Source organism: Phyllostomus discolor, chromosome 6, assembly GCF_004126475.2.
Source record: "Phyllostomus discolor isolate MPI-MPIP mPhyDis1 chromosome 6, mPhyDis1.pri.v3, whole genome shotgun sequence".
Lineage (NCBI taxonomy): Eukaryota > Metazoa > Chordata > Mammalia > Chiroptera > Phyllostomidae > Phyllostomus > Phyllostomus discolor.
In genome coordinates, this window is record NC_040908.2 from 12172260 (window position 1) to 12190291 (window position 18032).

Consider the following 18032-nt stretch of genomic DNA (forward strand, 5'->3'; position numbering starts at 1 on the left):
TCCAAAATAGATTCACATATACTATTTCACACCAACAAGCCTGTTATTGTCCATATTTTATAGATGAGGAAACTGAAGCTATTCTAGGTTCAAACTTATCCAAGATCAAAAGACTAGTATGTCAATACCTTGGTTTTTCTCTTACTACATATAGCATTCTACTAAACATTATTGTCCCCTGTGATAAAAAACATTTTGATTAATGGTCTCCAAATTTTAGATTCTGAATAACCAAAAATGAATTTCAACATTTAACATACTTTCTTATAAGAGCAGTAAGTTGTGCAAACCCACTTTAATAGGATTACTAAAAAGCACTGAAACCGAATTAAAAAACTCAGTAAACAAATACCTTAATCATAAAATTCTACATAATTAAGATTTATATTATAGCATTTAAAATATGCAAACTCAGCCCTGGCTGGTGTGGCTTGGTGGATTAAGGACCGGCCTGTGACACAAAGGGTTGCTGGTTTGATTCCTAGTCAGGGTACATACCTGGGTTGCATGCCAGGTCCCCAGTAGGGGCCACGCAAGAAGCAACCACACACTGATGTTTCTCTCCCTTGCTTTCTCCCTCCTTTCCCCTCTCTCTAGAAATAAATAAATATATTTTAAAAAAATAAAAATAAAATATGCAAACTTTTTAAAAAAGATTTTCTTTACACAAAAGGGAAGGGAGGGAGAGAGGGAGAGAAACATTGATTGGTTACTTCTTGTACGACCCAACCAGCGGCCTGGCCTGCAACCCAGGCATGTGCCCTGACCTGGAAATCTAACCAGTAACCTCTCGGTTTGCAGGATGAGGCCCAACCCACTAAGCCATACCAGTCAGGGCAACATGCACATCTTGTATAGGAACTGTGTCGTCTGGGCAAAATATTCCCAAGGAGAATATTTCAAAATCTAGTAATCTCAAAGTGTTTAAAATAATTTTTAAAAAATCTATTTCATTTGTGTGAGTTGATCATATTGTTTCTAAAACAAACTGATTTTACCTTCGATTTTAATACATTACATGAGTTGAACTCAAAACCTAATATCAGATTTGAAAAATATACATCATAATAACAACATTCAACTTAGCATGATGATGCCAATGAAGAAGCTGAAAGGTCAAGTCTGACCAAATAAGCTAACCGATAAGGATGAGAAGGATAATTATGATGGAGCTGATAATGATAGAGCTAAAATCTTCTTAGTAGTTGCTGTATATACACACACATACTGAGTTCTGGTCTAAGCATGAATTATCTCAATCTCCACGACAACAGTGAGGAATATATCACTGTTATACCAAAAAAGAAACAAATTTGCTTAAGTCACACAGCTAATAAGTGGTACAATTAAGGCATGAATTATGACAGTACTGATATCATGGTAATTAAAATGTGTCAAATTTACAAGGTCAACTATTTTAAAACAATATAATAAACATTCAATCAGTTCTTACCTCTTCAGGCAGCTCACTGTACATGGTTTCAGAGGTAGACAATAAGAATATAGGTGAAAATGACGGTATATCTTGTAGCAAAGTTAGAAAAGTTGCTCTCACAGTTTCACTGACAGCATCCCACCAATCACCAATGTGAGGCATGTAAACAATACTAGGTACTGTTCTTCGAGCTTCACGAAAAATCTAAGAAGAGAATTGGAATTAAAAATTCAAACTGATATTATTCTAAGTCTACCCAGTAAGCCCCAAATAATGAAATGGGTCAGACCTGTTATGGTAATTATTTTCAGCCTAAATATTTAAGTTGTGCAAGATATGGTGCACAAGCCTTACATACAGCTCCTACCTCTACTCTTTACCTACCTAAAGTATATTTTGTATTTTATTATTCTTATTCAGTAAATATTAGTAGTATAAAGGCATCTAATTGTTCCACTTATCTGTCATATAAAGCAAAATACCACTACAAAATATGCTGCAAATGAAGAGATAAGTATGCACTTATATGTCACCTATGTCAGAGTGGTATCAGTAAGCACAAAGAAAGGGAAGACATAGTACACATGTTTGTGCACATTGCCTAAAATCACTAAATATATGAAATAAACATTTTAAACAAAATGTACCACCCTAGACTTAAAATTAATGAACTACCCACTCTTTCCCTCCCACTACCTTAACTCAATCTTCAATTCAAAACTGTCACAAAATAACCTTACATCTCTAAAGAGCAATAAATATATTAGCAATAAGCTCTGAGACACTTTACTGTCAGAAAATACAAAATAAATTTCCTCAGGTGTCAGGTAAAAAGAATCCTAACCATTGCTTCGGCCGCACTCTGCCAACACACACCCATAAGGAACAGGTTGGCTCTCAGTAAGCTACCAAGCAGAACTACTGCCCTTTACATACCTGTCAATAATAGCTCAATATCACACCAATAAATTCTCACAGGATAACACATCTCTTTAAGACTTTTAACAAATGTAGAAATAAGTGCAAAAATCTATCTTCCTTCAATTTAATTTGAGAATTCTATTTCTAAAATTCTCTATTTTTCCTTATTTTAAAACACATGTCTCAATTACCCTGTATAATGTACAAGACAAGAAATAAGAATTTAATATTTTAAATGATTTGGATTAACAGAAACATTTCTAAGAATTAAAAGGATTATTTTTCTTTATGAGGAAGCCTACCAGTTGCATGAATTTTTTAAATATTACAATTTATACAGCTTCAAACCTTCTGTGTAAAATAAAATATATTGCCAATTTAATAATGAACCAGATGGAAGATGCTCAAGTAAAATCCTTCCCCCAAACTGAAAATGTAGATGTTATGATCACTCACATCAAAAGTAATATTTGCTCCTTCCCTCCTTTAACATTTGCATATCCACCAATCCAGAACAGTTGTACAGTACAACTCCTTCAGGACTCAAATTTTGACCTTTTCTGCAAACACGCACCCTCTTATCCTGGATCTTGAAAATCCAAGGATTATTGTTTTCCAAAGCTCTTGTAGAAGATTCATAAGAGAAAAACAAGCATAAATATCGGCAAACGAAGGAACCACACAGCAGCACAAAGGCAAGTGAGGCATCTGAATAAAAAATATATATGCTACATGCCACCCAAGTCAGGCATGGCATGTGGAAGACAGTGACTGACACCTTCTGTCGCTTTCCAACTCCCACTCTGTGCTGGTTAAACTAGGGAGAGTCAGCAGGGAGAGAAAGGTGGTTATAGGAAAAGACTACTGAGCTACACAGCTTACTGAGAAATCTCACAGAACTAACCACCTAATTTCGTCATGCAAGTTACCACGTGCACAGGAAGAGATAAGAAACCCATGCCTTTTTTAAAAATGAAATTTTGCCTTTCATTCTAGTACCTGTAGGTTAAGTTTTCTCAAAATATGTGTTGAGAACATCTAGCTACTAACCAGTATCAAAGAGTTTGAGCAAAGCAACACAGGTTAAGTGATAATAAAAACTTGACAGAGCCAGAGAAGTTAAATGATGCTGTACTGTAGGTGATTTAAACTCATTTGCAAGACTGATCTAGATATACATAAGCATCACCAACTCTAAAGGAGTTGAGGGTTTTTCAGTTTTTCTCCTAAGCCTTTAGTGGAAAAACATCCTTAATTTCTAGAAGAACTTAAAAGCACCACTAAAACAAGTTTTCTTTTAAATTCCTTACTTGATGGTATCTCAGAGTATTAAAATAAACTTTCATATTCTCTGTAAATATATGGTCAACCTAATTCTCCAGTTTTCATAATGAAAATTCAAAAAGTCAAGTCCAGAACAGTATTTAAAAATTCAGAAAAAAGTTTAAACCTATTGTGATTTTTTATAATGAAAAAATAACTCTTCAGCAGTTTGCTGGTAACTTTTAAAGTTGTGAAATAAGATACACTCTGTGAAATCAATTAACCAGATAATTCCAATAGAAAAATAAAGCCTAGTTTTAGTGAAGCGGCAACTGTCTTGGGAACAAGTGATGCCATTTGATAACTAGAAAAATACTCACCTACAGGCTGTCTTGGATTGGTGGATGTGCAAGGTGTAGTAGAAAACAGAAAAACTGTTATAGAGAAAAAAAGACAGTAGGCCAAATTACTGAACCAACCGTTTCAAAACACCTCTGACATGACCAGCACTCTTGCACAAATGAAATGAACAAACATCAGTGTACGGGAACTGTTCATTTTGATTCTTTAAACAACATACTCTCTTTCCTTCTGGCCTCTTCTTGCCCCAGATATCATGGTTCCTTATATAACATATTTTTGTTTCTTTATTCTTTAAAAAAAATCACAAAATACTCCCTTGGAATACTGAAAGGCAAAAATCAGGCCACTGACGTTAAAAGTACCCATGTAAGGAAACACTAAAAACATAAACTGCACCTATATTTACAAGAGTTTTTGTCATCTCAAAAGCTATCATTTCTTTAGCTGCCAAATTAAAATGTTCAGGGCATAAAAATTTACTATATTTTAAAAAATGAAGAATATACAAGGGCATGACACTTTCTTCAGAACCTGAAGACTAGCACAATTGAACAGATGTAAATGAAGCAGAAAGCTCCAGGCCAGTACAGCTTTCACTTTCCTAAAAGGGACTGACTATATGAGAAAGAGGAAAACAACTTTTTGTCTTGATAAACTTCCACAATTTATCTTGATCACATTACAGTATTATGGATGTGCTAAATTTATAAAATCTAAGTAAAACAAAAAAGTCTTGGAAGCTAAAATATTCTTAATTTTTATAAAAATTTAAAAGCACCATTACAATAAATTTAATTCCTTACACCATGCTATCACAAAATATTATAAGAAACACCTATATTGCCGCTATCTTCATTATATATATATATATATATATATATATATATATATATATATATATAAAATCACTTTGCTCCATTTATATTCCATTTACCTAAGATTTATAGAGCATCTCTGTGAAAAGAAGTCACTGTCTGGGACATGAGGATTCAGGGATGAAGAAATAAAATGCCCAGTTTCTTTACCAGCATATAAAACCAGCCTGTTAGAAAACACAACTATACTACGATTTCTGGATAATGGTTGTAATACAAATCAACTTGTTATGAAAATTAAATCACCCAAATATCTTTTCTGGTATTTTCATTACCTAAGAACTTCAAGAATTTTCATAAATGTGGTACACTCTAGACCGGTATGGTTTGTTTACAACTCAAAAAAAAAATGGTCACCATGGTAAAGCACAGAAAGCCAGGCCCACAAACACAAGATTATGCAAAGTACACACAGACTGCTGGGAGGAATCTGGAGACCCTGGTGCACAAATGCAAGAGAGTCCAAAGTAAACACATCGGTAAGTCTCTTAGTGCCTTCATGCTACTCAATCAAAAAGGATTTCCTCTGAACATTTCCAGATACATTTTCCTTTTGAGAAACAAAAAAACCTAAAAATGTCACCAAAAAAATACCTTACTGACCATTTAAATTTATTCATAACATTATACAGGACCCAAATTCCAAAGCTTTGACAGGCTATATTATCAATTCAATCATACTTCTGTATTAATGAAAAAGATAAAATATTGCACACTCATCAATCACTTTTTGCCTAAGTCAACAAAAGAAACAACAGAAAAAAATACATTTGAAGATGTCAGAAAAGGGGAATCATAGTTGTTGTTATTGTTTTTAAGAGTGTTAATACAGATAGGTCTTTTACTACGGATACTAACATCTCCGGCCTTGTTATAGGGCTCACTTACCAATTGTGAACTTAATGAGAAAACTATAATCTTCCAGTCTACACTGGGGTTTTCCATTCTCCTTCCAGAGTTCTTAGAGGACTAAGAAATGCTCATTAACATGTATACACACACACACACACACCCCTACTTTATGAACTCTGGCAATTGTTTCAGTAATAAATGTCTAACTAGTGTCCAGTGATCGGCAAAAGTACTACATTTCAAAGTGGGATCTACTTCAGACCTGGAATGGTAAAACCTGGGATATTTAAAGTACAGCTTCCTAGGGCTCACCCCAAATCTAATGAATCAGAATCTATGGGTGTGGAGCCAGGGAATCAGAAATATTAATAAGCACCCCCAGAAAATTCTCATGCTCACTAAATCTTAAGAAACAATGAGAAAACCCTACAGCAGATACTAACTTCTCTACCATTTTTCACCCAATCAAAATTATTAATCAATAGCTGAGGCAGTTGGAAGGAGAGAAGGAACTTTTGTCATAAATATGCTTGTGTGTAGATATATTTTAAAGAATAGGAAGAGAAGTAAACATGATTCCCATAGTATAAAGAAATATCAAATAGTGTTCTTCCCCCTTTCCATCTTATCTCACATATCAATACAACCTTTTTAAAGGTGATGTAGGATTTCTTCCCCTTAAGATAAACTTTCATGTTCATGTTACAGAATTTAGTAACCAATTTTAATTTATATTAAGTATCTTAGAGACCAGGAAAAAAGAAGAGCACAGGATAACAATTTGCCACAGACTGAATCCTTATGTTCCACATCTATTTCAAGATAATCTTGCCTATAGGAGGACTAGCTCCAAAGAGAAGAGAAGAGAAGAGAAGAGAAGAGAAGAGAAGAGAAGAGAAGAGAAGAGAAGAGAAGAGAAGAGAAGAGAAGAGAAGAGAAAAGAGAAGAGAAGAGAAGGAAACAAATAAAAGTATAGACAGGTTTTTAATTTTCCCAGCAGTGCAGCACTTGACATGCACTTTCTTCCCTAGGACTCTTATACTTACTTATACCCAGGCATGTCAAGGTCTACAAATTAAGAATAAGTTCCTTGGTTTCATTATATAATAGCCTCTTTTTGAAGTTTTTAAAGAGAGACAGTATTATGTTCATGAATTTTAAATAATTTTAAATATGCACTTAAGATTCAAGTAGTCAACCCTGGCCAGGTAGCTCAGTTGGTTAGCATGCTGTCCCAGTACATGAAGGTTCAATCCTCGGCCAGGGCACATACAAGAATCAACCAACAAATGCATAAGTAAGTGGAACAGCAAATCGATGTATCTCTCTCTCAAGTCAATAAATTTTTTTTTTAAATATTTTATTTATTTATTTTTAGAGAGGGAAGGGAGGGAGATAGAGAGAGAGAGAAACATCAATGCGCAGTTGCTGGGGGTTATGGCCTGCAACCCAGGCATGTACCCTGGCTGGGAATCGAACCTGGGACACTTTGGTTCCCAGCCCGCGCTCAATCCACTGAGCTACTCCAGCCAGGGCAATACATTTTTTTTAAAAGATACAAATAGAGATTAACCAGGACAGTTCAACTGGTCTCTAGCCAGTGCTCACAGGAAGTCTGAGCTTCAGTTACCGGGACTACAGAACCTGACTCAGTTCCTCCGCAGACTGGACATCCAGATTGTGGTCACTAAAGAAGAAGCTCTAAGCTCGACTTCCAACCCAGATGCTTACAGGTGAAAGCAGAGAAGATGAGACGTCTTGATGTATTATAGATTCAGTGTAACACAACCAAAACAGTAAGTGGTAGGGTTTTGCTGTCTTCCACTACCAAGTGACACCTCTCACCATCCTCTCCACCCACGTGACCAAAAAAGTAGTAAAAGCCAAGAAATGTGGAAGAGACCAAGGAGTATACAGTTAGAATGCAAGTTTAGCCTGATGATCCAGCTAGGAATCAGGAAAAAAATTCTAGGATCCCAATAACATCAACATACAGTTTGCTACAATGCCTCCTAAGTATTTCCTTACCTAACTAAGCCAGTAATGTGTGAATATGGGCACATATTAGCCATAAGGAACAATGATAGACAGAAAAGCTTCTCACTTTGAAAATGTTCCTCTTTCAACATGATTCTGTCTTTATTTTGCTTGGTACTATCAAATATACATGTAACAAGAAAAATGCTATTTCAAACAGTATAGCAGAATATAAACTAAAATGACAAAGTTTACGTATTTCCCCAATCCTCCAAATCCCTCCCCCCAAGCCAAAGCAATGATTATTAACAGGTTTTGGGGGAGACATTCTTAGATAAAATTTCCACTTATATATAAGCATGAATATAAAATGTTTAAGTTTTTTTAACACAAAGATGATTGTATTTAGATAGACTGATTTAAAACTTGCTTTTTTCCCTAAATGGCATGCTCCTATTTTGCTAGTTTTAATATTATATAGTTACTATTTCTTCTTATTGACATAAACTTTTTTTTATGTTTAGGAAAACTGTCCTTGACATGTGTGTTACAAATATACTTCTTACCAGGTTATGACTATTAATTTTATTTAAAGAATGTTTTTGCCATGTGTAATTTAAAATTGCATAGGGTAAAATTTGACCCTATCTCAACATTTTCTGGATTTTGTTCATTGCTTAGAAATTTTTTCATATCCAAGGTAATAAATGTACTGACCTTGTGAATTCTCCTAACACTTTTAAATCTGTGCAATTTATACCTCCATTGCCAATCTAGATTTGTTTCTGGGCCACAGAAAAAGGCAGGAAACCTAGGTTGGTATGGTTTTTTTCTTTTCCCCTCATTGAGCCAGCCAGTTTTCCAAGACCACTTACTAAATAATCCATCTACTCTATCTACTGATATGAAATGTCATCATCGTCGTCGTCGTCGTCATTATCATCATCATCATCATCATCATCAGATACTAAATTCTCATTTCTATACAGGCCAAACTGAATTATCTCTTTTGTTTTATTACTTTGTCTATCCCTGCACAGGTACAAATTCTTTATTACTCTAGTTCTATTACATCTTTTAAATCCTAGCAGGGCTCCCTCACTACACTTTTTCCTCTTGAATTGGCCATGCAATGCTCATTGTTTATTATGTACAGGAAACACAAAGTCCTTTTTTAACTTTTCTTAAATCTGGGAAGAATTATCATTGAGATTGCACTTAATTCACAAAATAAGTTAGAAAAGAACTCACAGCATTCCAATTTTGAGTCTGACCAGCCATTAGTTGTGAGAGGAACTAGTTGGGTACTGCATGCCAAGCTACTGAATAAGCTTATTTTATTTTAAGATTTTATTTATTTATTTTTAGAGAGAAGAGAAGGGAGGGAGAAAGAGAGGGAAAGAAACATCAATGTGTGGTTGCCTTTCATATGCCCCCTACTAGGGACCTGGCCCACAGCCCAGGCATGTGCCCTGACTGGGAATCAAACCAGCAACCCCTTGGTTCATAGGCCAGCATTCAACCCACTAAGCCACACCAGTCAGGGCTGGATAAGCTTATTTAATAATCACAACTCCCACCCCACCCCCAAAAATACTATCACAACTTAGGTGGTATCATTATTTTCATTTTACAGATGACCAAATTAAGGCTCAAAGAAGTTAAGCAACTTGTCCAAGGCCACAACCAATCAGCAAAGTAGTTGAGATTTTTATCTGTGTAATTTAAGACCACACTTTGAATTGTAGTATATAATTAAAAACAGAACATGTCTTTCATTATTTCAACTGTCCTCCTCAAATGAATTTTTTAGATTTCTTCTTTTAGACCCTGCAAATTAACTGTTTAAGTTAATTCCTAGGTAAACTTAGTTGCTATTTTAAATGGGACCTCTTCTTCCATTATATTTCTAACTTGTTATTGTTTATATAAAAGAATACTATTGATTTTAAAACATTAACTTTGAAAGTGTCCACCTTACAGAATTCTCTTATTGTCCCTAATAATTTTTTTGGTTGATACTATAAGTTTTCCAATCATTTCACAAATAATTATCACTTCGATGGTCTTTCTCAATGTCTAAATGAATCAGTTTTGCAATCCTTAATAATGACATATTATTGATGTGCTACCAAATTCCATTTGTAATATTTACTTTATGACTACAATCTGCATGAGATTAGTCTACAGTTTTCTTTGTATTTCTTTCAAGTTTATCATTATTGTTTTTGTTGATTTTACAGCTTTCCCTTCTTTTTCTATGCTTTGGAACAGTTTAAATAACATCAAAATGATCTTATCCTTTAAGATTAAGAGAATTCACCTCTGAAACTATCTGAATTTAGTGCCATTTTTAACATTCAATTTCTTCTTCCACAGCTAGTGTCTTGTCTGTTTAGGTTTTCTCTCCTCTGAGGTTAATTTTGTTAATTTATATTTTCCTATAAATAAAACCACTTGGATTTATTTTAAATGGTCCTGACTAATTGTCTCACTTGCATACAAACTTTGCCTCACTAAATAGGAAATATATAAGCAAACATATAATTCAACATTATTAGAAAATACAGCAAGAGTGAACTGAATGTATAAAAATTGGAGCAAGTTACTGGTATATAGGGTTTTTTTTTTTTATTAAGTACATGAGTTTTGGGGAAAGAATTCCTTTAAATAGAGCTTTATATGTAGCAAAGTGCTGCTAGGATGTTCACACCCAAAGAACTAAGTAAAAGTGAGATGAAATCTAACTATAAACTTTTTGAAAAATATTTTTAAATGTTTAAAAAATATTTCTTGCTACAAAGTGGAGAATGGTTTTCAATAACATAGTATATAAATATGTACTAAGTACCTATCAAAGGTAACTGGAAAAAAACAATAAAATTATATACAATGATCTTAAGTGTTACTATTCCAGTCATCTAATCTCTGAAAGTAGGATATATACCAAAGTAAAAAGTGACATTCTTCTAATTTATTTATAAGAAACGGTATTCAGACACTCAGTAAGCACTTACTAGAAGCTGGGCACTGTGTCAGAGACACAGAAATGGTGAAGATGTGATCCCTTGGCTCAAAAATCGTATTCCCCTAACCTCTAGCTACCACATGACAAACTTAAAATAAATTCATAGCTATATATTAAAACCTCAAGAAATATAAACAGCCCCACTACAAGTCTGCTTCACAACAAGCAAATAAAGTTGAAAATCAAATATCAAACATACTTTCAATATTGATACTATTAGATATAATTTTTAAAGTGATATCATATTTCTATATAAATTTTAAGTCCTGGCATCTCAAATTGGATGCCTTTTCCCTTCCTATAATAAGTCTCTCAGTACAAAGAGAAGTCTAGAAAGGCTCTGAAACCACAGTTTTGAAAAGAGTCAGAAAAAGGCAAAGAAGCCCCCTTTCCACTGTTCAATTAACTGTAATATAAGAAACAGGATATTAAAATTCAGAAATGAACGAAGTATCATAATAAAAACAATGAGCTCACTTTGGGAAATGTTACACATCAAAAGGATCCTCTGACTTAATATTATGTTAACAAATGAACAACAAAAAGTTATTATTCATAATGTTGTTCTTTGAAAGAACTGTACCTATAAATACTACAGAGACACAAACAATAAGAAAGGTGGTAGTGCTCTGATATGGTATAAACCTACCTGTGCACATGATTCTTCAGGTGTTTTGGCACTAACTGAATAAAGTGCTGGGAGATCTAGTCTGTGCACAGAGAACTTTTCTAGAGTATGCAAAAGTGCTGGAGCAAGGTGAGAAGTTTGACCTGAGCCTCGTTCTCCAGACAGCAATAATCTTGGCCTGTAAGAGGTTGGCTGATGATATGGTGACCTGCAATACATGTAAGACATAATAATTATTTTGAAACCATACATTCTGAAGATGAATATGAAAACATTAAGCAACATATTTATATTAAAAGAATGTAACTAACTCCAAATTAATAGAACATTCCTATCTGATTAAGTACAATGAATCACTTTTCATTAATCAGTTTTAAAATGTTGAGGTCTCTTACCATATTAATAACTAAGATGTAAAAGTGTAAAAATCTCTTCTAAAAGAAAGTAAAAATACGTAGGTATCACACCACATACATGAACTTGGAAAATGCTTCAGTCACTAAGTGTGATTCAGTTATTATCAATAATTACTCATGGTCAAATGTTAAGAATCCCACTTCTCCAATAAGGAGGTACATCTGAAGAATACCCAAAATGTTGCACTTTAAAAAAAATGGTTAAAATGTTAAATTTTATGTATTTTAAACCATACTTTTTTTAAATAGAAAAAAAATGTAAGAATTTTTCAGTGGCAGCAAATTTTCTTTTAGGCTAATAAAATCTGTTTTTACCCTAATACATGATATTTAAACCCCTACACCAGAGAAGGTAAATATACTGATGAAACTTAAATAAGTGAAATAAATTTTATATATGATCACTATAGATAATTGAGGAAATTCTAAGCAATGAAATAAGAATAAAGCAAATAAATAGAACTAATGGAAAGAAATAGGGAAAACACTGTTACTTGCAAAGGATGATTATACACTAGAAAGTCCAAGAGAATGACATAGTAACTGTCAAACTCTACCAGCAACATAGTAAGACAAAAAAATGGAAATAGAGCCCCGGTTGGAGTAGCTCAGTAGATTGAGTGTGGGCCTGCAAACCGAAGAGTCACTGGTTCGATTCCCAGTCAGGGCCCATGCCTGGATTGCAGGCCAGGTTCTCAGTAGGGGTGGCATGAGAGGCAACCACACATCAGTGTTTCTCTCCCTTTCTTTCTCCTTCCCTTCCCTTCTCTCTAAAAATAAATGAATAAAATTTTTTAAAAAAAGTTACTTAAAACAGGAAATAGAGAAATCAAAGATTTCTAAAACACCATCAAGAACCCATATAAAAAGGAAAGAACACCCTATTTATAAATGCAAAAATACAAAGAGCAAAAGAACAAATATTAAAGAAAAGTATGAAACTATACAAGATATAACGTAAGCCTGACTATAAAGAAGTCAATTCTTTCTAATGCCTTTATAGTTAACTAAAGTTAAATATATATTTTATAATATTTTATTTTATACATTTAAAACAAATCAAAATCCCAAAAGAATTTGAGAAAGAGAGGGAGATTTAAAACTTATATACAGCATTATCTAAAAGAATAGTCAAGAAAATTTTGGAAAAATATGTTAGCTCCAATCTCAGAATATTTAAAACTGTTTTAGGAACAAGCATTTCATTAAAACCTCTTGTTTTACTTTCTTAACAATTCTATGAAATATATGGTTTCCACCTATTAAACATATGAAAAAAAACAAGATTCAGAGAGGTTATGTATAAGACTGTACAACTGATTTCAATTTCTCATTCAGATCCATACAATCACAAAGCTCAGGCATCATCATGTTAAGATGTCCCCCACTTTAAGTGAAACATATTATAGAACAGAAGAACAAACAGAATGTAGAATACATCAAAAAAAGAAACATAGATCAATGGAAGATAATAGGCGACCCAGAAAACAAAGTATAAAAACTGAAATGAAGCATAAAAATAAATGGAACAGGGATGAATTATAAAATCAATGTTTAAAATAGGGAGGATTCAACACGCTCTCCCTCTCAGGAGCAGATACCAACTTCTGGACACAATGTACTTCAAAATGAGGATGCTTTGAGGATTCCAGCCCACCCCTACTTTGGAAGAATCAGTAATAGCCTCTCAATTTCAGTCTCAGATCCACATTTCCACGTCTCCCTTAGATCAAGCAGGGACCGTGGTCCTTGTCAGCAGGAAGCAGTTACTGAAGACTGACTGTCCCCCTCATCACCCCTAAAAGATTTCAGGGATGGAAACCTCTGAGGGGGGAATGAGATAAGCTGGAGAGCCAGGACAAATGAATGTTAGTCCAAATGGCCAGTTTACACACATCCAGTAAATCACAAAATCCTATCTTCCCTAGTCAAGAACACTTAGAGTAAATGGTTCACACTTCTTACCAAAGGGTAAAGAGCTTAAATCACCCTACTCAGGGATATAGATAACAAAAAAACAATTCATGCCAACCACACCCAAGGATGGATAAAGTCAGGGGAAATCATCTCATTTGGGCATATCAGCATAAAGATGATGAATATTCTATTGAGATCCTCCCCTGAGACCTCTCCTAAACCCCCAGCCTGTAAAACCCTCGAGAAGGACCCAGCACGTGCTCTCTCTTGGGACGGAGAGCACGTGTCTGCTCCTTTCCCTTCCCCCTCTTCCTAAATAAGCTTTCTTTTCTAATTTGAAAATAAAATAGAGAGGATTCAAATTTTCATTTTGAAAAATAAGTAAAATGAATTCTAACACAGAAATAAGAAAAAGCAAAACATTCATGTATTTAATTCATAAAAATGTATAAACTTTTCTGACTCAAAAATTACAACTTTAACCAAATGGCAAACAAACAAATGAGACCAGGAATTTGCCTGTATAAAGAGCCGATGTGCATGGTGTTAACAAAAAAATGCCTTCAGGGCAAAGGACATAAGCAGCAATTAAAAAGAAAAAGGTATCAATAGACATTTTTCAAAATGTTCATTCATTTAACAACTGTAGAATGTTTCCTGTGCTGAATGCCATGGCCCTAGTAATCCAAAAATATCACTTTTATCACAGAGCTCATAACTGAATGGTATTTAGTGAAAAAAGGAAATAACACAAATTACTGCAATACAGTATGCTTAATAAGCAGCACTGTTTAAGTGCAGGGACTATGAGAGACCCCAACTAGAAACTCGTGAAGGCTTTCCTGGGACAGTGTTACTGAAACATAAACCCAGCAGACTGGAGGCAGAGAAGATAAATTCCAAGAAATAAAAACAGGATGTACAAAGCACCAGTGGCTAAAAAGGCCTTGGTCTTTGGGTCTAACAGATGTAGTTCATACATCCAGCTTCTTTGAAGGTTTTAGGGCAATAGAGTAAAGGTACTGGGGAGTTATGGAAGGGAAGCAGAAAGGAGAATCTGACTATGAAAGGCTATGAAGGACTTTGTTAAGCCATGTTAAAAATTTGGATGTTCACTGAAGACAATGAGAAAGTATTAAGGTGCTTAAGCAGAGGGAATGACATTATCTTATGGATGTTTTCAGAAGATAATTCTAGTTCAGTATGTCAGTACAGGTAGGGATTTTGAAAAAATGCAAAACAGGAAGAAATATGACTAGTTAGTGGTTTGCTGTAATAACCCAAGCATGAAATGTTAATGACAGTCTAGACAAGCAGTGTCAAAGAGGTGAGAAGGAACAACCTAAGATGTTTCTTATTTTATTTAGTCAGGATGTGGTCACTGACTAGATACAGAAGGAAGAGGAAGCTGAGGACGACGCCCAGTTCTAATTAAGACAACCAAATGAATGGTAGCTCATAGGATTCACAGGAAGAGAAGGGGGGCACAGTTCAGTATGTACTAAGAGATCTAAGGCACAAAGAAGGGAGATAGGCAGCTGGACAGGGTCTAAAGCTTAAGAATGATCTAGGCTTGAGAAAGATTTGGTAGTTATTAACAGACGAAAAATTATGAAAATATAAATAATGCAAAATGGGTTTTACATGTTAGATCGATGAACTAAAAATTAATTTTAATACCCATTATTAGTAGATGGTGGGAAAAGTATAATTTTCTAAAATTAAATTTGGCAACTATGTTAAATATATACCAAAATTCATACCCAAGATATCTGCAATTCGTCTCATTCCCAAGAACTCCCTTACCTCTTAGAATTCTCTACATTTTGTTCATAGTACTTGTCTTCTAACATTTTATCTATTACATTATTGCATTATTGTCTGTCTCCATCTAAAATGTAAGCTGAATGAGAACCCACTGCCCATCTTGCTCACTGATGTATTGTAGGTACGGTACATCGGACAATGTCTGGCACATGATGGGCACTTTGAAAAAATAACTGAATTAATTAATATGTGAAACAATAAGTGAATGATTCAAATAAACAGGAAGATGGTTCCTTAATATATCTGATTGTCAAAGATTTAAAAGACAAACCATGCTCTGAATTGACAAGCATATAGGAAAAATAATACTCTCCTACAATAGTGATGAAAATGGAATTGGTACAACCTTTCCCAAAGCCAAACAAAATCAAATCAATTCTAAAAACCAGTACAGCCCTAATTAAAGGCAGTTTAACAACTTGTATCAAGTTTTTAAATGTATATATACCCTTTGACACAGTAATCAGAGTTTTTTAACTTTACCCTAAGCTGATTTAGATCAGATAATGGTATAAGAATGTACACTTAGTCCTGGATGGGTGGCTCATTTGGTTGGAACATCATCCTGTATACCAAAAGGCTATGGGTTCAATTCCCGCTCAGGGCACATACGTAGGTTGTGGGTTTGATCCCCAGTCAAGGCGTGTACACGAGGCAAATGATCACTGTTTCTCACATCAATGTTTCTCCTATTCCTTTTCCCTTTCTCTCTCTCTCTCTCTCTCAAAATCAATAAACATATCCTCAAGTGAGGATGAAAAAAATATGTATACTTAGAAATATGTCTATCACAGCACTGTTTATAAAAGGAGAAAAATTGAAAACTTCAATTTTTATCAGTAAGGTTATATAAAGGAACATCCAAAAAATAAAGTACTGTGTAGCTATGTTAAAAGAATGATATCAAACATATTCTGACATGAAATAACAATCTCAACATAGTGGATAAAAAAGCAAGATATATTCAAAAACTTAAAAGGAGGATAAAATTTCTATAAAATAATATGTGGGTCTGTCTATATGCATAGAGAGAATATGGAAGTATGGTCACCAAAACTTGAACAAATATTACCTTCAGATGCTTGGGCTTTAATTTTTATTTTCTTCTTTATGCTCTTCTTTATTACTTGAATTTTCTACAGAGTATATCATCTTTCTAATTAAAAAAAACAAAGCTATTTTCATTTGGAAAACCTTGGAAAGCTGTGTTCCTAATCCCCTTATGGTAATATATAATAATAAAGAAAACTCATTTTCCATCATAAGGGTTCTCTGCCAGACTGATAGACCTTAAATATCTTTACTTATATTTCATCTTAAATCTAAATAAAAGGTTTCACCATTGTTTTAGGCAACTATTCCCAGAAACAGAAACCCACTGGCAATGCCCACGCCAGTGTTACTGGAGACCAGCATTAAAGTCATGCTTTCTATGTGTCTAGCACCTTGTCAGTATTGGTCTGGAAGACCAATAATGGGAGCCAAACCAACCCAAATCAAACAACAACAACAACAAAAAAAATGTGTAGCTCTTACTAAGGGCCTATATTCTAAAGTGTTTATTTCTTAGAAAGTGTAAAAACTTACTGTCCAACCTACCCCAAAAAGCAACAGATTTTCCTATCTACCTACTAAACTCAGAAATCCATTTGGAAACCACATAGAAGAGAGAGAAATAAAGTACGGGCCCTGGTTCTGACACCTGCTAGCGGCATGATCATGGACAATTTACTTAATTTAATGCTTCAGTTTCACTGTCTATAAAATCGCAATACTACAAATTTGCTATATGATTATTTATATATGATTATCACATATAAAGCTCCAACTTTTATATCATGTATTATACCACACGTCTAGTTTGTAATGAACATCAGATGCTAACTCCTATCCCTGCATACTCAAAAACACAGCAAATGTCACCGATTCTCCTGTGAAGCCCTCCTGGACTTCCCAATGAAAGCTTCTTAGTTCTGTTTTCATAACACTTCAGCCATATCACGTTTGTCACCCAATAACAAGAACTTCTCCAGTGTAAGAACTACATTACATCTAAATCACACTTATGTCTTCAACACCTAGTACAGTGCCTGCCATAGAGTAAACACATAAAAATTGGCAGAATGGGTAGATAAGTAAATAAATTAAATTTATCAAAACATCTACAACAAAAAAAGCTTATTCCAGGATATAGCTGTCTCAGAGTCAATTTCATAACTAGAAAGCTTATGTTAAGGAAGCTAATTTAAGCCAATTTCAGGAAGGCTAAAACAAACAAAATGAGGCATACGAGTGACACCCATTAAATCACTGGTAGAGAAAGTTCTTAACAAAAAGTCAAACTCGAAATTACATGTGAAGTTTTCTTACATCAAAATCTATTTCTGTACACTCTACTGAAAACAGAGCTACCTTATAAAATTGGAGCATAAATCTTTTGACAGTTCCTTAGCTCTGCATTCATATATTTCAAATCTAAATAAAACTGTCAAAACAAATCACACACACACACACACACACACACACACAC

The 18032-nt window shown here is 34.2% G+C and overlaps 1 protein-coding gene across 4 annotated transcripts in view; it reads right to left on the reverse strand.

Moving 5' to 3' along the window:
* Positions 1-18032, reverse strand: part of ATAD2B (ATPase family AAA domain containing 2B) — a 133659-nt gene that overhangs the window by 39895 nt on the left and 75732 nt on the right. For all 4 annotated transcript variants that reach the window (XR_004903598.1, XM_036027701.1, XM_036027700.1 and 1 more), the window contains exons 18-19: positions 11364-11550; positions 1454-1639 (exon numbers count right to left, since the gene is read on the reverse strand). Coding sequence is in view for 3 of the 4 variants with exons in the window: in XM_036027701.1 (XP_035883594.1) it covers positions 1454-1639; positions 11364-11550 (373 nt within the window). In the remaining variant the exon portion in view is untranslated. The remainder of the gene's footprint in view (positions 1-1453; positions 1640-11363; positions 11551-18032) is intronic.